The 21,872-nt window shown below is 39.1% G+C and overlaps 2 protein-coding genes across 8 annotated transcripts; one reads left to right on the top strand and one right to left on the bottom strand.

The window, feature by feature from the left end:
- The first annotated feature begins 375 nt into the window (after positions 1-375).
- Positions 376-8,491, top strand: LOC122877873 (afadin- and alpha-actinin-binding protein-like). Of its 7 annotated transcripts, none has more exons than XM_044200034.1 (14): positions 376-530; positions 2,492-2,606; positions 3,064-3,215; positions 3,402-3,608; positions 3,791-3,901; positions 3,999-4,134; positions 4,287-4,362; positions 4,728-4,908; positions 5,279-5,426; positions 5,871-6,007; positions 6,386-6,559; positions 6,727-6,844; positions 7,204-7,345; positions 7,467-8,491. In XM_044200034.1, exons 2-14 carry the CDS (start codon positions 2,588-2,590, stop codon positions 7,612-7,614), a joined length of 1,749 nt encoding a protein of 582 aa, XP_044055969.1. In that variant the 5' UTR covers positions 376-530; positions 2,492-2,587; the 3' UTR covers positions 7,615-8,491. The 7 variants fall into 7 exon arrangements, with proteins under 7 accessions (XP_044055969.1, XP_044055972.1, XP_044055966.1 ...); XM_044200037.1 differs by having other exon boundaries at positions 3,061-3,215; positions 6,389-6,559; XM_044200031.1 differs by having other exon boundaries at positions 3,061-3,215.
- Positions 8,492-9,375: 884 nt separating this feature from the next.
- LOC122877872 (vitellogenin-1-like) lies at positions 9,376-20,062 on the bottom strand. The gene is made up of 34 exons (XM_044200030.1): positions 19,928-20,062; positions 18,881-18,901; positions 18,489-18,640; positions 18,150-18,401; positions 17,909-18,070; positions 17,673-17,821; positions 17,431-17,581; positions 17,172-17,329; positions 16,915-17,080; positions 16,707-16,832; positions 16,394-16,612; positions 16,089-16,306; positions 15,904-16,001; positions 15,703-15,827; positions 14,673-14,774; positions 14,433-14,552; positions 14,154-14,316; positions 13,751-13,844; positions 13,478-13,663; positions 13,224-13,365; positions 12,925-13,141; positions 12,366-12,835; positions 12,218-12,262; positions 12,051-12,131; positions 11,750-11,956; positions 11,507-11,649; positions 11,283-11,418; positions 11,070-11,193; positions 10,799-10,979; positions 10,616-10,710; positions 10,368-10,462; positions 9,989-10,154; positions 9,666-9,827; positions 9,376-9,565 (listed from the first exon to the last, which is right to left on the bottom strand). Exons 1-34 carry the CDS (start codon positions 19,965-19,967, stop codon positions 9,453-9,455), a joined length of 5,079 nt encoding a protein of 1,692 aa, XP_044055965.1. The 5' UTR covers positions 19,968-20,062; the 3' UTR covers positions 9,376-9,452.
- Between the last annotated feature and the right edge of the window lie 1,810 nt (positions 20,063-21,872).

Genomic DNA, 21,872 nt, shown 5'->3' with positions numbered 1-21,872 from the left:
TAAATTGCATTAAAGTTGCTTTAAAGTTATAATTTTGTTCATCATTCTTATGGTATCCTATATCTTCTGGTTACAAAAACTTTTACTGCATTATATCAGAAACATAAAACATGTGACATTTTTGAAGATCTGCTCCTTACACAGGCTGGCATTGCTGAAAATAGCACTATAAATACAGTAAAGATTGTTTTTCTCCCTAGCTTATTTAATAATAACCACAATCCAAAATATAAGGTCATGGTACCAAAAGTAAAAACAACTCTACGCGTTCTTCATGAGAGTGTTTTAAACAATAACATTGGCATAATTAAACGGCTCTTTAAAAAATTTATTGCCGTCGAAGTGCCACACAGCAAAGGGCCAATCGTATTGAGCCGTGCTTGGTTGCTAGACAACGAGTCGGCCAATTAGCGTGCTGTTTGGTTTGCGTGCAGTGGTGTGTACTGTCATTTGGACCGACATGGATTAAGGATCTGCTGTATCGTGATGCAAGGAGCAATTGGGAAATACATTACGAACTCAAACGTTAAGTAAGTAAGTAAGTACTCGAAACATTTTGCTGTTCACTTCTTTATAAAGTAAACATGTTTAACGTCTGCTTTCGTAAATAGTCAACCTGTTTGGCTAAGATAGCCAGCCGCTTCAATGTCAGATTGTTTTGAGGTGGGGGGACACTCAGTGAGTAACGTTTGGTTAGTTTAACACTGACTGCTGTGTAAAGGACACGCATAACATTTGCTTTGTTTTATTTTATTAACGTTATGAACAAAACATGAGTTGTTTAGTGAACCGTGTCTTTGAAAGAGCTAACTAGTTAACGCCTGAACAGTATAACTTTGTCTGTATGTAATTAGTTACAGTCCAGTCCATGTAAACGCTAGCTAAAATAATGTGTCACAACTAGCATTTGTTTCGCATACTTAACTGTTAGAAGGCATGTAGAAGTAAGGTAATCTAGTAAATATGCTCTGACCAGTCCCAGCAATGAGAGAGTTGCTAAGATGATGCAGTTTAAGTACACTTTAAAGTTGCATTACATAACATTACATTCTCCTTTCAAGTGCCCTAAGGGAACAAATGGACTGCATAGAAATTGTGACATTTTACAAACCAAGGATATTTGAATATATGTCAGTTTATTAGGTACAGCTAGCTAAAAATAATACAGTCTACTACAACAGTTCTGCAATAAGTCCTACCTTGATGAAAGTTATAATGTTTATTTGTTGTTGAAACTGCTTTAGAGAGGTGTTGATTCAGCTCCATGGTGCTGTTGAACTGTATTGCATTAATATTGTACTGACAGGTGTGTCCAATTTTTTTGCCCACTCATTCACATCAATGAGGGTGACAAAATAGACTGAAAACCTGAATGTTATAACATTTTATTAAGGTAGGATTTATTGCAGGGCTGTTGTACTAGACTGCAGTTTTAGCTACTGTAGGTCTACCTGAGTGTACGCAGATCACTCTGAGCTGTCTCCTGTGATCCTGTCAAGTACCCCTCATGGTTGTGAATCTGGTATAAAATGTCACTCAAATTAACAGCATATTATTATCATACATGCCTCTGAAGGACCACAAACCTTAAAATCCATTCTGTAAATTCTCACTTAGAAATTTCCCTTTGTAGATTTTTAAAATTGTAAAGAAGTTTGACAAATGAGTTAAAGGTTAACACTTGCTGAGTAGTCAGTCTAAGCAGGGTCTCTACTTGTTAAGCTGTGTGGCTGTCGGCCTGCCATCTGTCTCGCCAGACTGATTAAGTATCACTAAAACCAAAGGGTAGGTCCCCTGAGTTAATGATGAGTTCACTGCCTTCTCATGAGTAAAATGAATGAAAGATTAAGTTCACAAAATGTTCTTCATAAAATAAATATTAAATTTTCTTCTGCTTGTGCTCTGATAGTTGCTGTTCCAGGATGAGTTGTTGTACATGATACTTTAAGTTTTCAGTAATATCTGTATATTGTGTCTATTTCTTGAAAACATAGGCATTATTCCTAAAGGAGGAAAAATGTTTCATCATGTTTCTGATTGTGTGGTTCTGCAGACAAATCCCCATGCTGTCTGTCTGGGATTAGTCTGATCAGCTGATGATAAGAGCACTGAGATAAGATGCTGGCCTGGTCCCAACCTGTAACCTGTTAAATACTCCTGCACTCATAGTGGTGTAATACAAAAACCACAACAACAGCAATAAGATCAATATAACAATCATAATAAGATTTGTAAAAGACTGTAAATAAACAGATATTTTAATATAAGATTTTAAATAATCTATAGGATGGCTGTGAGTGCACTATGTGATCACTATTTAGCTCATTGCCTATTATAGATGAATGAATTAGCCCTTGTGAATCTGCTGTCCTCACACTCTGTTCTTTAGGTTGCTGCGTGTTTTCACCCCTCACCGCTGCATGTTTACTTTCATTGCCTTGTAATCCAGACTGTGTTGAATGGGCGCTGCTAATCTGACCCTCTATTTCAGGAGCAGAGTGCGTAGGTGGATCTTGTGGCGAGCTTTGTATATCCTGCACATGTAGTAGATGATCCAGACACATAGCCTGAAGGCTGCACTGCAACAATGCCAGAGTCATCCCTGGGTGAGTTTAGATTTTGACTTCTTTGAAGACGAGTGAATATGCACTGTGAATGAGACATGTTGAACAGTTGGCTGTTGTACTCTGTAGTTGTTAAGAAAAAACACCTTTACATGTTTCCGAAACTGTACAATATTTTGTAATATGATTTTGACTTTATGTCCTCATTAGTTAGATGAACTGAAGTACAGTACTGCAGTGTTCTGCCTTCAGCAGTTGTGTGTATGTTACTGTATAATTTTGACCTCTCTTGTGCTCTGTATCAAACCTGGTGAGTTGGGAACAGGTTAAACTAACACAAATGGCAGATGAATGCTATTCTTAGTTTCTGTGCCAAAGGTAACCTCAATTCCTGTAACATTTACTGTATTTGAATTGTTTTCCTTTTCTTGTCGAGTATTAACAAATTAGCATAGGCCATACTATATTTATTTGACAGATATTTTTTCCCCCCCAGAAGTCAAGGATATTCGCAGCAGCTCTGTTGAATGTAGAACACCCCCCTTGGGGCAGTTTAGCCAATCAGCGCTGCCACTGCACAGAAAGTCCTACATGCTCAGTACCTTCTGCACAGAGCACAACGTGCAAGAATGTCTATCACACATCAATCAGGTTGGTAACCTTACATGTGTCTTTGATGTATTATTAGCACAGTTATTGATATGTAAATGATCCTACCAAGTCGTCTAAGACATGTACAATATGACTGCAATGTTCTGGGTTTTAGTCTGGCTGGTCTTTCACTCTTTCACATCCTTTGCTCTATATTCTTTTCTTACTTTACTCTCATTTTTACAGGAGGTGTCATCTCTTGGCCTGCCACCAGTTTGGACAGAGTCGTCGGGCGGCAACTCCGAGATGAATGTTGTGGCTGTGCTGAATTGCATGTACGACCTGATTCAGCTGCACCGCAGGGGCCTCCGATCCCTGGAAAACATGGAAGTGGAGCAGCTTAAGTCCAGCAGCAATGTGGACTACTTGCAGCTCACCAGCACCCGACTAAAAGTACAGTAACATTTAAACCTAGTGATTCCTTTGTATTAATATTGTATTCAAATGAAAATATAGATAACAAGACAAATGGGGAATCAAAACTAAGCACCTCAAGAGTTGCTTGTTAATACTTAAAAAAAATAACTCTCATATTAAATGCCCATGTCCATGTCAATGTTTTTCTTTTAACATAGGAGCAGCTTGAACTGTCCAAAAGAGAGAACACAGGACTCCTTGAGAGAGAACGACAGCTGCAGCTGAAAGTGAAGAGTTTGCAAAACTGCCTGAAAAATGAAAAAGAAGAGGTACTTTCTTTGGAATTACTGCCCCAATGTTCAGTGAGGCAGGTATTTTTTCTTGACAATTTAAACAGTAAACACTTGTTTTATTTCCCCCTGCCAGGTGCAAAAACTTCAGAACATAATTGCAAGCCGGGCCAGTCAGTACAATCATGAGATGAAAAGGAAAGAAAGAGAATTTAACAAACTGAAGGAGCGCTTGAATCAACTTCTGGTTGACAAAAAGGAGCGGAAACAAGGTTAAATAGAAAAACCTATTCAGCCTCATTCTTTGCCCCAACATTGAACCTTTTAAAATTAAACCAACATATTTTCGCACAATATTAGAATTTACATGACCTCTCAGACTCATTAATTTCTGATTTTCTACATTTGTCTTTCTTGCTTCCAGCCATTGATGTATTAAACAACATTGGAAGAGCTGATGGGAAGAGAAGCCTTTGGAAAACTGAAAAGACAGAGGCAAAGTAAGTTCACTTCTTATGGCTTTTTTGTCTAGTCATTTTACAGTATCTATGAACCTTGTCTCTAAAAACATATTTGTATTTGTAAATTTAAAAAAATGCAGGAACACAGGAGAAATAAACAGTGAGAAATTATCTGAGAAAGTACTACTCATCCTACTTTTGCATCTCAAACAAGTTGCACATCAGCTCCTTTGTCAGTTTTCTAGGTGACACAGATTTATTTTAGGAATATAGGCTTCAGACATGGTGGTGCTGCTGAATCCTGGATGTTACTGTAGCTTTAACTAATTTCCTCTGTAGATGTGTTATGTACATGAGATTATAACGGATGAATAAACATAGATTATTGTCTTTCTTATCCCAAGGCACGAGGGGGAGATGTATAAGACTCTGCTGAGCGACTATGATACCCGACAAAGGGAGTTGCTGCTGGAAAATGCAGAGCTGAAGAAAGTGTTGCAGCAGATGAAAAAAGACATGGTGTCCATTCTAAGTTCAAGGAAACCAACGCTGAATGGCGACAAACATCAAGATGATGGCAGACAGGTATGACAAGTTTTTTTCTCTTTTCATTCCAAGTCACTGCTCACACTTCATTGCCCACATATTTGAATATATGTGATCTTTAATGTACTGCATGTAGACATTATACAGTAGATCTCTTACCAGGGGTTATTAAACCACTTTTTCATTTTTTGCTCTCAATATTTTATCAACCAAATTAGGTGGAAAAATTCCTAAAAACAGCGATTGCAAAGTAGCTGATTAAGCAGACAAACACAATAGCCACGGCTAAAATGTATCACAATTTGATTCAGAGCTGATAATCATCCTCTTGCCTGTAATTTAGTCTTTTCGACACGTTTGCCAGAAGTGCTACCAATAGATTGAAAAATAGTTTCATCATCATTGTCAGGTTGACTCAGAGGAGGAAGAGGAAGTGTTTGATTCCAGTAAAGAAAGCATGGAGCTGTATTGCGTTCACGCCCGGGAGAAGCTGACCAACAGTATTCGCCTCCAGTGGAGGAGACTCAAGAGTCACGTTGAAAGATTGGACAGCCAAGGTAGTCTACATGCATCTTACTGTTGCTGTTTGACCTTGATACATGAAGGAATGTAACTTTGTGTCATGTAAGGATTTGATTTGGATTCCTCTCTAACCCAAAAAACAAGTGTCTTAAGATGTCCCTGTGTTTTTGTACCATTGATGTGGCAAAAGATAGTAATGTCATAGAATAAGGAACATTGTTCATCCTAAGAGCAACCTAAGCATGCTTACATTATGTTATGAAGCCACTGGTCTGATCACTGGTAATATGCTGTATGAAACAGTGATGTGGTCAGTTGTCTCAAGAAAAATCAGGACTTGTATGGAAGCAACAAATAAAGCATGGACTGAATTTTCCAATGACATTCCTGACTGGATTGTTCCTTCTTGTTAAAATCAATACATAGAAGATGGATGTAAACATAACTGTAAAATGATATTTTCTGGGCTGTTTGTTCAGCATCTTTGGCTCAGATGGGCGGGAGTAAAAACGCTGATGCTGTTTCCCGAGAGACTCATGAGGAGGAGATGGACAGACTGAAGCTGGAGATCCAGCAGTGCAAAGACTTTATTCAAACACAACAGCAGCTCCTGCAGGTAAGACTGAATTTACCCTGACATTTTAGCCATTAAGCTCCCTGCAGAGTTCATTAGGCCAAGTGGCCAATGGCAATAGTCAAAGTTGCATTGCTGAGACAATCAATCATTTTTAAGTAGGAGTTGAAGGGACACTTAGAAAGTTTTACATGTTAATGCTAGTTTTAAATATTAGTTGACCTTTAACATTGTCTCTCATGCTTGACCATTGTAGCTTTACCACAGTGTTTACTCTTTCTCTTATAGTTGAGTGAGCACTTAAATTGAAACCTTGTTTGCATGTTGGAGGAAAGATACTGTATTTTGTCTGTTGCAGTACTTAACACTCCTTTTATTAAATCCTGGCTGAACAAACCACGTCTGTTCTTTTTCTTGTAGCAGCAGCTGAGCTCTCCGTGTGATGAGGAAACGGCCTCCTTGCTGAGCGACTGCTACATGCTGCAGGAGAAAGAGCACCTCAGAGAGGAGTGGAAGACCCTAGAGGAACAGAGAAAGATCTTTGAGAGGGAGAGGAGGAACTTCACTGAAGCAGCTATAAGACTTAGCCATGAGGTGATTTATAAAACTTATTTTTTTTAAAAATCGGAATGAAATAGAATTTAGGGAATATAGCAAATTTTGCTCTGTGTGCCAAGATGATGCATTTATATCTATGTAGTCACTTTAAGTTTAAAAAATATGACTGTTTTTGAGATGACTTGTATCTGGTTAACTTGCAGAGGAAGGCCTTCGAGGAGGATCGAGCAACATGGCTCAAACACCAGTTTTTAAACTTGAGTCCATTTGCTGACTCAAAGAAACCCCAGATGTCAAAATCTAAAAGTGCCTTTTTAATATGTGAGTGTCTACTCCTTTGCATTGTACTGGCCCAGTTCACCTAGATACTGTTAAGTATTTTTTCTTGATCTTCCAAAGTTGATTGTTGAATAAGAATTGTATTTAATAAACTGAATGATAATGATACTTGGTTGAGGTACATTGATACATGGTTATCAATAGACTGAACAACATTCTTGTATACTGCAACTCTGATGCAGTTTTATTTAACTATATCATTTTCATTTTTTGCTTTTCTATTTGAGTTACAGTTTGGGTTTATATTATAATTCTTTTTCCCTGCTTCTTGTTTTTATTTATAACTATCAGTAAGTCAATTTCCTGACGAGGGTCAATAAGGTTTCATCTTATCTTTGCAGCTGAAACAAAATCAGTGTCAGCTCCAGAAAAGCTCATCAAATGCCCATCTGACACAACCTCCCCCTCACCCAGATGGGTCCCACTCACATCACCATCAACAGCCGACCTGTATCGCACGCTTTGCCTTTTCCCAGAAAACAGGTACATTGTCAGTATTTGCACAGCAATTTGTGAAATAATGAAAATCATTACATAATGTACCTGTAAATGAATGCTGCTATTGTGTATCCCTGACTGTTTGTTTGACTTATTTTATTTTCAGCTCAACCAAACCAAAGAGAGAGACTGAACATGTTGAAGAATCAAAAATCTTTCTTAATGGAAATGTCTCAGTTCAGCACAAACAGTGGAACGACAGTGAAGGCCACAGCAGCCACACACTCACAAAGGAAAAGAACAGCTCTATATGAAGCCAAAAACTTTCATCATGTGAATCAGAATTAAAGTTAATGTTCATTTATAATGGATGATTTGTGGTATTTCAGTAATACACCTGAATTGTGAATGCCAAACACTTGCAGATAGACTGCAAAATGATTGAATAGCTGAGTCGAGTTTTGGTTAGCTGCTGGTGTTCTGTTCTCTGTGTGACTGAGAGAAAATGTGTCTAATTGTTCCTTTTTTATTATCTTACTGTTTTATTAATTAGACTATGTGATAACTGTATTTATTTATTTATGTGGCACTGTAAATCTTGATTTGGCGGTCATATCTTATGTCTAGGTCTGAGGCTAGTACTTATTTGGCAATGCAGGTGTGCCACAAAAGATCATGTGTCCCAGTAATGTTGCTTGGCCCTTGTTAATGGTCGCTGTTGCACCTAAACTTGCCTAAATGTTGCTGTTTATATCACAGCTTTTCAGCTTCTGTTATCATGTTAAACTTGTCCACTGGCACAATGTTTTAGAATGTAGATTTAATGCTGCTGTTTCACTGAATGCAATAAGAAACTGGCTAAAATATGAAGTGTGTTTCTATAGTTTAATATAGAAATGTGGTTGATAACATTGTTTAGTAGTGGGTGATGTATGATGTTGCAGTTAAATGGGAAGAAAGGGTGTGAAATTAATACAAATTACATAATGTGTAGTAGAACCCTGACACAGAGGTTAGTGTGGTGGTGTCAATATGAATGTAAATTCCGCTCACCATTTTTTAAAATCAATGTGTTTATTTTAGTTGCTTTATATTGACAGATGAGAATAATTCTTACCACAGGAATGTGACATGATGTATTCTAGACAATCTTATATTCTTGAAACATTCATAATACATGCCTCAAACACACGTTTCTTGTCGTTTGACCTTTATTGGCCTCTTTCTGAAACAATTTAGTTAGTTATAGTTACTGATCGACATTCATTGGTGTCAACTTATCAAAATGGAGGCCACTGAGGTAAACCACACAGTGAAGCAGCAGTTCAACAGGACTGTCTAGTAAAAAGGTAAGTACTGTAAGAAATGGCATTGTCATTTGCTTTTGTGGCTGAACAGTCTTGCTCTTGCATGTTTTGGAGCTGAACTGTCTTGCAGTATTGGCAAACAACATTGTAATTAATATCTCTACTACTATGGGTGATTTTGTGTTATGTTATGGAGCTGTAAAGTACATTATCAAGGAAATGTACTCAATACAGTGGCCACCGAAAACTCCTGACTGAAACTCCTTATTTTTGACAACAATCAACTATAGTAGTGTTTGGAAATGAAAAAATGAACTGAAATTGAAGAAATGCTCAACCCAGTGATTGAATTGTTTGTGAAACTATTTTGAGAGCGATGACTTCCAGTTTTTCTCTGGCGCTGTCTATCGAGAGCCCTTCACACATACATTCTTTAACAATTATGGTATAAAACTGTTCCATTAAATGCAACAGTTTCTGTCGTTCACACAAGCAACACCTCAACATTATTGTAACGTTATCTGACCATTCTCACATCACCAATATCACTCTGGTGCTAATTGTGTCTTAATTATGTTCTAATTAATTTTCAGCTGCCATCACATACACTGATCCGCATTTAACAGTGTATCAGTAGGCTCAAATATTTTTTCTAGCACACTGATTCACAACTGTAGGATGGATACATAATGTGCTTTTTCCCTTTAAGTAATGCATCAGTGTCGTGCTCTATGAAGTCGCCATAATTGAAAATAACTTTCAGAAAACTTGTTTTTAGATGCAGTTTATTTGAAATTACATTCAAAACATACACGTGATGTAAGTGACCGAAGAAGAAAGTGTTATTAAGCGCACTGAGCAGTGCAGCTGCAGGCTAGGTGGGCTTCTGCTGTTTCCCTCAGGTCCACGCTGTTATCGTACATGCTGCTCAGACTCTCAGGGCGATTCAGGGCAGAATCTGCACAAGTGAGCAGGAACAAGCAATTAGGTAATTGTGTATTTTTTTTTCTCCACATTTTCACATTCTGTCTCTTGAACCAGCTTTCTTGCAGACTCACCAGCAGGCAGGCAGTGGAAGCCAATGGTGACGGTAGTGGTCTTCACGGGGAAGCAGCCGGCCAGGCAGCGCAGCACAGGCTCAACACTGAAACATTTGGATTCCTGGCCATGGATGTTTACCTTCTTCTCCAGCTGCACAGATTCAACCTTCATGCGGCACTCTGTAACAGAAAGGTGCTTAAGTTTCTGATGGATTCAGTGCATCATTACATGTTGAAAAGACTTGCTTTGAACATATGCAGTGATATAACTAGTGTGTTACATCACAGTGGAATAGAAGGCGGGTCATTTATCTGAAAAAGGATGCGGCTTTGTGTCTCACCAGTGGTGTCCCTGCAGCTCTCGGCTGGCAGAACCCAGGAATGAGCGTAGCTGACTGCGCTCTTGGTCAGGCGTCCGTTGGGTGTGCGGTACTCCTGTCTGACTTCCCCATCAGCCCTTCCACAGAGTCCACAAGTCTTTCCCTTCATCCAGTCCACAACTTTAACCTGCATGGCAAGATGAAATGAGACATTATAGAATAAAATTAACTCAAATATACAGTATCTGTCAAATTGATCAAACTTGTTTTAGCTCTTTATCTTTTTTCTCAGGACACAGTTTTAAGTGTGGAATTAACTTATGCAAAAAAATATATTTCAATGAAAATATTATATAAGATATAATATTCTTAAATTATTCATAGTTAATGTTGCATTTACCATCCACGAGTTCTTGTCAAAGTAGACTTCATGAAGACCGTGGCTGGGAGCGTACACAGAGATGCCTTTACCCTTTGGCCTGATCTGGATTTTAGCTGTAAAAAAATTTCAAAATCATTTACTTTCATTTAGATACATTACATGCCATTTTAACAACTTTGACACCATGATGTGTAGTTTGCAGTATAAAATTACATGTTCCTATTATAGTACAAGACTTTGAGGGTGGAATGAATGGGTATAGAAACCTGTGGGATGCTGGTATGGCAGGTTGTTGATGGGTATTTCCATTCCATTGACCTTCACGATCACGTCAGTGTTCGTGGGGTACAGGTCAATATCACTGCAAGTGCAGAAATGAAAACTTTGTGTCGATTTGTCAACTTGTGGATAGATGAAAAACACAGTTTCTTGTTTTTAATGGTACTTACATGTCAGCAATTTTCACATTGATTTCGTTCTGTTCATTGGGACCCTTTTTCAGCAGAACAATGAATTTCAGCTCATCGGTGCAATCCTGTGCCAGAACTTGGTAGCAAGACAACGGCATCTCGTTCTTGTATCTCCTGTTGTTGAATGTGGTCAGAGTGTCTCTGCTGAAGCTACATTCAGCTTTGAAGAAAAAAAATGTTTTATTCCTTGGTACTCAGCCAAAGATAACTGCCACTGCATTTCATATTAAACAATAAGGTCATCCATTACCTGCGCCAGCCTCTGCAAACAAGTATTGGACTTTATCAGCAACGTCATCGAAGGGGGTGAGATCTTTGATTCCATCAAGCGGCAGAGCGATGGGAAGTTGCAAAGCCAGCTTATAGACAGTACGCTGTGGACAGAATGATTCATTATTATGGGGGGAAAGAAGTTAAAACAAATATGACTTCATATTTTGGGAGAATTCTTAATTATTCATACTGTTGGTATTTTCCAAATCAAGTCAAGGGTCCTGTCAGATGTGGCAACCACTGTAAGTGAGAGCTGCTTGGTGCTGTTTTCATTATTTCTTTGAATCAAGCCAGCCAGCATGTTTGCAGGAATGTAGTTATACACCCTGTAAAAGAACTTCCAAATATCAGACATTTTACATAGTCTATATTGCCCGTGAGTAAGCTAAAGACCGTGCGTATAAAGTTTCGTACTTATTTGCATAGCGTTTTAGGGCAGAAGGTAGTTTGTTCCAGGCCACTTTGAGGCGAGCTGCAGGGCTTTGACCAACAAGACCAGTCTCGGCTGTGATCATGGTGTCGTACTGCTTGCATTCTGCTCCCCAGGTGACTTTAGCCTATTGAGAGACAGTAGATGTGATAAGGCAGCTGGTTTTAACGGTAGCCTGTTTTATATTATGTCCTAAGATATATGATATAAGCAAGACAGTGTCTTACTGTGACTTTGTGCTTGCTAAGCAGAACTCCATCAGCACAGAACTTCCAGTTGTTATCGGCAGCCAAGGCAGCCAGAATAATCTGAAGTCTGGCGGTAGGTTTGTCCAAGTAGACTGCCAGTTGGTATCCGAGCATCTTTTTGTCAGCTCTGACAGCACGGAAGATGATGGCAAAGGTAGGAGCAACTTCATTGCCAAGGAATTTGTTCTGTGGGAACAATCCGGGTTAATTCATGTTAACCCATCAGTAAAAGATTTGAAGAAAGATTTTTAATTTTTTATTTAAGATGACCAAAATTCACCTGTCTGTAGAGGGCCTCAAAGCTTGAGGCACTGCTTCTGCTCATGGAAACTGTTGCTGAGGTGGCTTGAGAGGTGTGAGCCTACAACAATAATGTTTGGAAGTTAAATTCCACCATGAAAAAGCTGTAAATACATTGTCACTGTTTAAAGCACCATCTAAACATACCTGCTTCTTGTGGTTCTTCTGGAACTTGTGGCGATAAATCAGTTGCTGTTCAGAATAAATATTTTTGTCAGATTTCACTCTTACTATGATATGTAGACACATTAATATTCTTCCATGCAAAGTCACAAAAGAATTTTGAGGTGTTTACCTTTGAGTGACGAGCACTGGACCGAGAGGAACTTGAGCTAGCACTGAAGAGTGATGCAAGGCTCGATGCGGAGCTGGACCTGGAAGACCTGTTCACAGATCTGTAGGAGGTGCCCCTGTTCCTGCTCCTGCTCCTGCTGCTGCTGCTGCTGCTGCTGCTCTTGCTGCTGCTGCTCTTGCTGCTGCTGCTGCTGCTGCTGCTGCTGCTGCTGCTGCTGCTGCTGCTGCTGCTGCTGCTGCTGCCGCTGCTGCTGGACGAGGCAGAAGACCTGGAGCTCAGGCTTGAGCTAGAGGAGGAGGCTGTGGTACCATTCTTCACACCAGGAGCCAGGATTTTCTTGAGCTTCATCAGGACTGGTCTTCCATCACCGATTTCTTCTTCATTCAGGTTGATCTGTTTAATGAGCTTCTCTGCAGCCTTTGGTCCAACTTGAACCTCAATCTCCAGTCTCTCAATGACTTCACCTTCAACTGAAAGTATCATTAAATAATGCCATTAATAATTGCTTTGTGCACACTGCTTTTCCAAAATGCACAGATATTGTGTTCTCAATACTTACGTGGTTTCAAAGAAAGAGCAACAGAGTGCCTTCCAGCCAGTTTGTACAGGGCAATGTCCCTGATGAAAGCAGCGTTTTCAGTGGCAATCCTGAAACATCCCCTCAGTCCAAAGACAAGAGCTTTACCGCAGTACTTCTTGTCAAACTGAGCCGCTTTAGGTTTCACAATGGGCCTGGCAGCTGCCATATCTTCGTGATTGATTTCTGAGGATACTGACTATGAAAAGAAAGGCATATTAATTAAATTGTAAATGTAGATACTATTGTAACTATCTTAAAAGACAATGTTTAAAGCTCACCAAACTAGAAGCAGCAGATGAAGTAATCTTAGATGTGAACATCTCCCTTGATATGGGCTGTAAGACTTTGGCAGGGATGATGGGAGTGATTCTTGCAGCAGCAAGGTCCTCAATATTTCTTGCCACAGCAAGAGTCTCAACACTGTTGAAAGAACAAGAACTTAATCATGTAGGCTCTAAAGATAAATACATCTTAGAAGTGACAGAAGTTTCATATTTTTCAGGGTACACTGAGTTAAAAATGTCAGGCTTACTTCACAGCTGCGATGTGTTCAGGCACAGAGACGGGCAGAGCTTCAATCTTAAAGTAGCCCTCGTTGATGTCAAGTCTTGCAGTGATCTTGGCGGGCACAATGGAGTTGAGTTTTGCTCTTGATTGCAGGGCAGCCTGGAGTATGGCAGTGTTTACCCCCATAACAGCAAATGTATTCACAGCAACGCTAGAAGTAGAGGACATTTGTATATTACATTCATGATAAGATATATTTTGCGCTCATCTTTATTTTAGTGTCAGACGTTATACCTACCTCGGTCTGATCTCAGTCTCAAGCTGAATGTCTGTCCTCAGAAGGTGAGCAAGATGGAAGTTTTCTGGCACAGCTGGTGTTGTGGTGGCCTTGACTAAGAAAACAAATAAACCCATTTGTCACCACTTAGCATAATACTTTTAACGCTCTTAGTTCCACTGTTAGACAATATTATCAACCATGTCCCATTGGTGCTTCAATGTTGTTTTTATTAAAGCCATTAAAGCCAAGCACACTTTCTTTGAAAAAGCAAGGTGGCATGATAAATGGACATTTGCTTTTGTGAGTTTGTATTTGGTGTAGATGATAATATTACCTTTTTTGATTAGCACAAGGTAAACTAGATTAACGGGATAAGTGGAGCCTGTAGCTAAGCTGTGGATGTTTTCTAGCTTCTACTCACCTTGAACAGCTGCAGCAGCCACAGCAGCAGTGTACAGACTGAGCTCCATAGGAAAACCGGCAGCAGTAGGCAGGATACGCCTCATCTCAGTGGCCAGCAGAGGCTTAGCTAAGTGGAAGGAAGCCCCAGACAGCAGCGCCTTGACTGCATTCTTACCAGATGCCTGAACAGAAAGTCCAGTGGTGAGATGTAGGGAACAGTTGATCATAACTATTGTGTCTCACAAAAAAATATGACAATGTTGTTATGAAATTGGTCTTGAGGTTGACAGAATCATACCTCAATGGCCTGGTCAATCAAGACTTTGTCAATGTTGGCAAAGGCAATTTCTTGTCCGAAGAGTTTGACATAGACGGAGGCCAGAGGTGTGCTGGTGGGCAGAGACCTCCACTCAGAGAGCTGTGGAAAAATGAAACACACAATCCAACTTATCAACAGCCTGCTGTGTTTGTTTTGTTATGTACTATTGTATGCTCTTCTATACTTGTTTTTGCAACTTCCTAGTGTTTCATTGCTTACAGCCTTGATGACACGCCTCATCTTGGTCATCCTGTCAGCATTGTCAATAAGTACGGGGTTTTTCAGAAGAGCCTCCTGGAGTCCTTCAGTTCTTACTCCAACCTAGGAAAAATTAAATATATTTTCAAATTACTCATTGAGTACCCCACTCTGTAATTGGATATTCAACTTCCTTACAAACAGACTCCAGACAGTTTGAATTGGCGATCACACCTCCTCCACTCTAGTGCTTAACACTGGAGCCCCTCAGGGCTGTGTGCTCATCCCCCTCCAGTTCACGCTGCACACCCATGATTGCAGCCCTCGACATGAAGGCAACTCTGGTCAAGAAAGTTCAGAAACTGCTGTATTTCTTAAGTAAACTTAAGAAGTCAAAATTTCTGTATCAAGTTCTTATTCACTTTTACATAGGAGCAATAGAAAGCATCCTGACTGGAAACATCACAAACTGGCAAGGGAGGTGCACAGCCCAGAACCGGAGGGCTCTGCAGCGGGTGATTAAAACCACTCATCATTGGTACAGATCATTGGTACCAACCTACCGAGCACCAGTGATATCCGTGAGGTGAGGTGCCTGCGCAGAGCCCAAAGGATGCTATAGAACAGTACCTCCCGGCCACATCCTGTTCACCCTGCTGCCGTCTGGCAAGCAATACAGAAGCATCTGTTGCCGGACCACCAGACTACAGAGCAGCTTCTTCCCTCAGAGTGTGAGACTCCTAAATTCATCCTCAGCACTACACCATGTAAAATAGTTTTCATTACTATTTCTATTTCTACTTCTATTTCTATGACTTATTATTTATTCACTGATCTACTGTATATCTATCTATCTATCTATCTATCTATCTATCTATCTATCTATCTATCTATCTATCTATCTATCTATCTATCTATCTATCTATCTATCTATCTATCTATCTATCTATCTATCTATCTATCTATCTATCTATCTATCTATCTATCTATCTATCTATCTATCTATCTATCTAATACCTTAGGGGCAGGCCTACTTTTTCTTTCTTTTTACCTCCAGAACATCAGCAGCAGCTCCAGCAAGGTATGCCCTGGTCTTAGCCACTAAAGACCTGGGCAGAATGGTGGCAGCATCATTGATGTAAAAAGCGCTGGCAGCAGCACCAAGCGTCAAGGGACCTGAAAGAGTTTTCAGTTAGTTGATGCTACTGAAGAAACTTGAGGTAATGTAAACCAGATGTGACATTGGCCTTACTGTTATAGAAGTCCATGTGGATGGCTTTGCTGAAACGTAAGCTCAGTCTGTCCAGCTTTGGGCTCAAGATTTTGATGGCGACGTTGCAAGCTGCAGCACTGCAATGAAAACATAAAATAGCTGAGTAAGCAGACATCCGTTCATGGAGATAGACTTGACGAATGGGGATCAGAGAGTGCTCTTACACTGAGGCATGGATAGGGGCGGTGCTCCTGGTCAGGGACTTCATGTGAGTATAAGTGAAGCTTGCTACCTGCAGATTCTCCTCTGTCCTCACAATGTTGGCAAGAGTTGTCACCAAACCCATTGCAGGCCTTGTCTCAAACAGCACAATGCATGCAAGCATACGAAGCTCTGGGTGAAGAGCCCTGTCCATGTAGAGCTGAAGAGCCAATTCCTGGATCTAATTTACAAGAGAAAGAAAATTCAGTATGGAGTTATGTGTAAAAACTAGAAAAGGTTGAAATACTCTTTGGCTTTGAGAATTCACCATTCTGGGCTCCTTCTTTGCAATGTTCCTCAAGGCCATGATGGCATCAGCATGGACCCTAATGGGCAGAGATGCAGCTGCAGTGCCATGTATAGGCAGGATCTTTGTGATCGGCTTAAGGCTAGCAGGATGGCCAGCGTTACCCAAAACCTTCAGGAGCAGGATGATATCCGAGGTCTCATCTTTAGCAACAGCCTCTGCAAGGAGGTCCTGGATGGGCTGTTGGAGGAAATGAGAAATTAAGATCTCCTCTTCTAATCCAAAAATGTGTGGAAGAGTTTGAATTAATATAAGAAGAACAAGATTATATCACCTTTATAAGTTCAGCAGGGCAGACAGCCATCTCAACACAGTGTTTTGAAATCATAGTACCATAGCCAAGAAGGACAATCTCACGCAGAACTGGGCTTTCCACTATTTTGCTATTGACTGCCATGGCCTAGAGGAGAGCAACAATCAGAAATGTGTCATACCTCCATTCTTATTTACTGACAAAGTAACTTGCTTTGTGGTTTGCCCACCTCAACCAGCTTGATAGCCTCAGTGTCTGCTGTCACCATGTGAATAGATGCAATCATGGCCTGAGCTGCTTCAGCAACAGTCAGGTCATCAGCCAGGAATTTGTCCTTGATGAATCTCAGAGCAGCAGGAGTTCCAATGGCAGGGATAGTATCCAAGATCCACTGTCTGAAAGATGAAAACGGGGTGAGTGGACCTGTATATATTTGTATGTATATATTTTACATCCAAATGTTCAAATCAAGTTAAATTAAGTCACCTGTAGACAGGTTTGGCTCTGTATTGACTCCAGAGCATTTCCAGGTCTTCAAAGCGGGCTACACGGAGGAGCTGAATGAGTTCCAAAAACTTCAGAGGGGCATCCTCATGGACTCTCTCCACATTGTTGGTGACCAGATGATTCAGAATCTCCACAATCTAAGAAAACGGGATTGAAGGGGAAGTGATTTAATATGGTAGAGATTCACACATTTTGGCTCATGACTTCACTGATCTTTTAAAGCAGTCTGAAACAGTACCTGGGCCTGTGCATTGTTGATCTTGATGAGCTGAATGGGTGTCTGAAAAAGCTCAGTGGAAAACTCATACTTTAGCGATCCACGGTGAAGATACTGAGCCTCAATGGGTACAATAGGGGCCGCCTGAATCTCAAGGAAGACCAATGATTGCCTTGAAAGTAATGCGAAAAAGGTTAATCTGCAGCTCCATTAAATTCAAACACTTGCATCCATTATTACATTTTCATTATCTTTTGACATACTTGGTCTGCATCTGACCAGCTCCATTCATCTCATTGAAAGGTGAAAACTGTATCAGCTCATTGACAGCTGCCTCCAGGATCTGGACACCGCTAGGAACTGGCTTTAAGATGTAGTTGTATGTTGTAGCTCCTCTCAGGTTCTTTGAATTCTGTGAAGACGAACCACATAGTTGCTTAATCATGCAACATATATTTTTATAGATGCGTGACACAAATTGGGTTTGATCCTACCGTACCTGCTGGCACTTTGCACATTTCTCAGTGTATGCCAACCCCATGTCCTTCATAATCTGTTCCTGACAGTGGTTCAGATCCCTGGTCTTTGTCAGAAGGATGCGTTCAGCCTTTTCGTCTTCAGTGATGGCATAGAGGGTCTTGCACACACCCTGAGCTCCGGCCTAATGAGAAAAGCATTACTATGGAGATTCAACTTCCCTTAATGGATTTATAATCAGTACTGTGGGATCTTTGACAAACCTCCTGCAACTCATAGACGTTCTGTGTCTTCTTGATGTTGAGCTGAAGGACATTCAGGATACCTCTGTAAACATTCAGCACAGTTGTTGAGATTCCATCAGGGGCGAAGATTTTTCCAACAGCGCCACTGGCATACTCAAACTTGATGGGGGTCATGAGCTGAGCTGACAGGGCTGAAGTCAGCTTGGTTGCTGGGCTTAAAGGATCCTTAGGCCAGACGCCACTGTACTCATAGAGCTCAGGTTCCACAAGCTAGAGTGTAAAAATAAGATTTATCACAGGGCAGTTTGCAATTTAAAAGTTAAAAAATTGTTGCTTGAACATGATTTTGATCTTTACCTTCAGCATGTATATATTTTGAGCTGCAGCACTGATGAGAACTTTGCTGCTGACTTTGAGCCCGGCTTTTGCCAAACCTTCCTCCGGCAGACCGCCCAGGAGCAATGCCTCATACTTGTACAAATAAGTCTTACCATCAGCAAAATCAGGAGCTGTAAGAACAGTTTCATTCAGTGAGAAGTATTCTACCTTATCCCCAAAACATTTTGAGTTATATATGACTTCATATGAATATAAATTATGAAGTAAATTGTATTTTACCAGAACAATTCACTTTCATGTAACTTTAGCTGCGGGAAAGTTTTCAATGCATTGTGTGTCCAATTATTTATGGGTTTCCTTATATTGTTTGGAAAAATGGAAACTGTGTTTTAATACAGTACTGAACTTACCAAGGTTAGGAGGTTGACCAGCTGAAATGAAATTAAAAGGAAATAAAAAATGTAAATGGTAAACTATTAAATCTAGTTTTAAACATTTTAGCATTTTTTTTATTCAATTGGGAAAATGCCATGCAATTGTATTCTATTGTAAATATCCTAAAATTAGAAAACAAAATAATGAATAGTTAGAAGTGAACATCAGAAATCTTTGATTTTGTTTTTTACTGTAAGTGAACTAGATCTAATTGGAAAAGGTTGAGATCTTTAAACACCTAGAGCAGGCAAGATACTGTGTATTTGTCTCATAAATGTACAGTATCCAGTGTACAATATACAGCTATAGTTACTCTGATACTGATATTTTTTAATCTCTTATTCCTCATACCTGTAGTAATGATAGATTCCCTGTTTTTGTCACTTGTCACATATTGAGTTCCTCCAAAGGCCTAAACCTTTGTATTAAAGCAGTACAGTATCACATTAAATTGCATTAGACTTTATATTGTAATATAGCAAGCTCTCAGGTCATAATCTGACTCTTAAAAGCAAGAGCACTGGAAACATCAACCTGTTAGCATGCATCAAAAGTCATTTCCATTAGATCTAAATATTCATTCAAGAAAAGTATACTTCACTTTCCTAGTTGGTATTGTTCAAGATTTAACCAATTTTTTACTTTACTGGCAGTACAAAATGATATATTTGTAATTCTGTTGTAATAAAGTTATACTGGGATATAGTTAATTATATCGTAAAGTGTTATAAATTGCATAAAAGTTCAAATGCAATGTGATATTTAAATAAAAACAGACAGAGAAGTAATACCAAAAACCTCTGAAAGTCAAGTTACAAAATACACGTTTAGGTAACTATATGAGGTGTTAGCTAGTGTGCTGTGATAAACAACCTTCAACTTTAAGTTCTTTGTTAAAAATTACCATTTCAAATGCATTGTTTTAAGACATCCAAATACAAAATGTAATGTTATTGCATATTCTGATAAAAACTGCTTTTTTCAAAAGTCACACCTTCACAGAAAACAGAAATCATACTCACCCACAAGGGCCAGAGTCAGGGCAAGCACAACTGCTCTCATGGCTGATGGGGTTGTGAATGTCTGCAGTCACAGGCAGGCTTTTAAAGGGACATTTCTGCTGACAAAGTCTAACAAGGATGTCATGATAGTATGATTCGATCCCTGGCACTCTATTAGATAGATAGGTTATTTCACCTTTTAGATTCAAACAAACTTTGGTTTTGTGTTGGGGAGGGCGACAGGGCGTGTATCAGAGGATGAAAAGTTAAGGTCACTTGACCTTGTTCTCTTCAGATATGCCAAGTCAAAGTTAAGTATAGTGTTGCAAAATGTTTGCTGTGTCTCACAATTCATACAATAACCATAATACATTAGAAGAAAACCCTGTTTTCCTACTATAATCCTTACTTTGTTTGAAAATGTTACCTTTTTTGGCAGTTGCTCTATGTGCTCTTATTTGCAAATATGTAGTTATTGTTTGACATATAAAACAAGAAAAATAAATAGGCCAACAATTTATCACAAGAAACATATCTTTAAAAACTTCAGCAGTTAATCTGAGTAAAAACCTTTAAAACAAACTTTTTAAAAGAAATGTATGGTTTTCTTAGATCAAAGGGTTATAGAACTCCATATTTTGAATTAAAGGGAAAAAGGAATAACAAGAACTTTATTTAACTGAGAGAGAAAATTATTTCAGGTAACTTCTGTAATGCTCCACACTTATATATATAATCTACTGTAGGTACTGGCTTGGATTGTTTTTGTCTTTCCACATTCATAACAGTGCTGTTCGTTAATTTTGTGAATGATGTGAATGTCTGTGGCATCTCTCCATCATATTGTTGAAATGCAGTTTCAAAGTTCATACAAGGGCACCATGACTATGGCTGTTTGCTCACTTTATTTGTTGTGGACAGGGTGACCACTAATGTCATGACATTTCTGTTTTACAGTGATTCAACTGTGAAATGGAAGTGTTATTACCATGTGTTGAAAGAAAATGTTTACTTTGGTCATTTTGTAAGTATTAGTGTGGCTCTGTCTATTTCTTGAAAATTCCCACTTAAATAAATTAAACGCCATAGTCCATGTGTGTCCAAGTGTAGAACTATTTATCATTAGCAAATTAAATAATAAAGAATATTAATTATTAACAAATATTTCTCTTTTGTATGAATAGCTCTAACACTGGTATTGAATAATGCTGGCTAAACCCTTATAATGTTGTTAATGTACAGTATTTTACATCTCAATCCAGAAACTGCACATCTGGACACTGGTGGTTTGCCTTTTACTGACAGTATTTTCAACCTACACAGTGAAAAACGAGTTATTTATTCCTTGACTTTTCTGAAAAAGAGAATGTAGCCTTTTGCCCATTGCATGCTGGGATAGGCTCCAGCCTTCTGTGATCCTGAATAGGAAGCAATGGGTGTTGGATGGCAGGCACATGTCTTCTCAAAGCTCATTGCATGCAGGTTTGTTCAGGGTGATTTTTCCCCCACTGGTATCATACAAACAAACAGGACTAGTAGTCCTACATTCCCAGTCACCAATTAATTTCATTCTTGACTGTGCATGAGACTGGAAAACGTTGCATGTATATTGGGCCATTCCTAAAAGTTCTCACCATAAAGTTAGATGTCTAAGTATTTGCAGCATTTCAGTCGCAAAGTTTTAGTTTCAAAATTGTAATTATATTTCACATATAGTATATAGACAATGTTTAGTTGCTCTACAATACTGCACCATTACACTGATTATTTGCAGTAATCTATAATCGATTGTCACTTTTACTTACTTACTTACTGAATTAATTTGTTTTCCTTTTTTCCTTTTTGTTTTTTTTAATCATGAAATAGTTAAATAATTATTGGATTTATAATAATAATATCAATCACTTATACTCGAGTAAATCTCAAGTATTTTGAGAAAGAAAGGATGCTATTTATTTATAACATT

The sequence above is a fragment of the Siniperca chuatsi genome, linkage group LG6 (genome assembly GCF_020085105.1).
Source record: "Siniperca chuatsi isolate FFG_IHB_CAS linkage group LG6, ASM2008510v1, whole genome shotgun sequence".
Classification (NCBI taxonomy): Eukaryota; Metazoa; Chordata; class Actinopteri; order Centrarchiformes; family Sinipercidae; genus Siniperca; species Siniperca chuatsi.
Note: the sequence above shows the minus strand (reverse complement) of the source record. Positions and strands in the feature narration are given on the sequence as shown.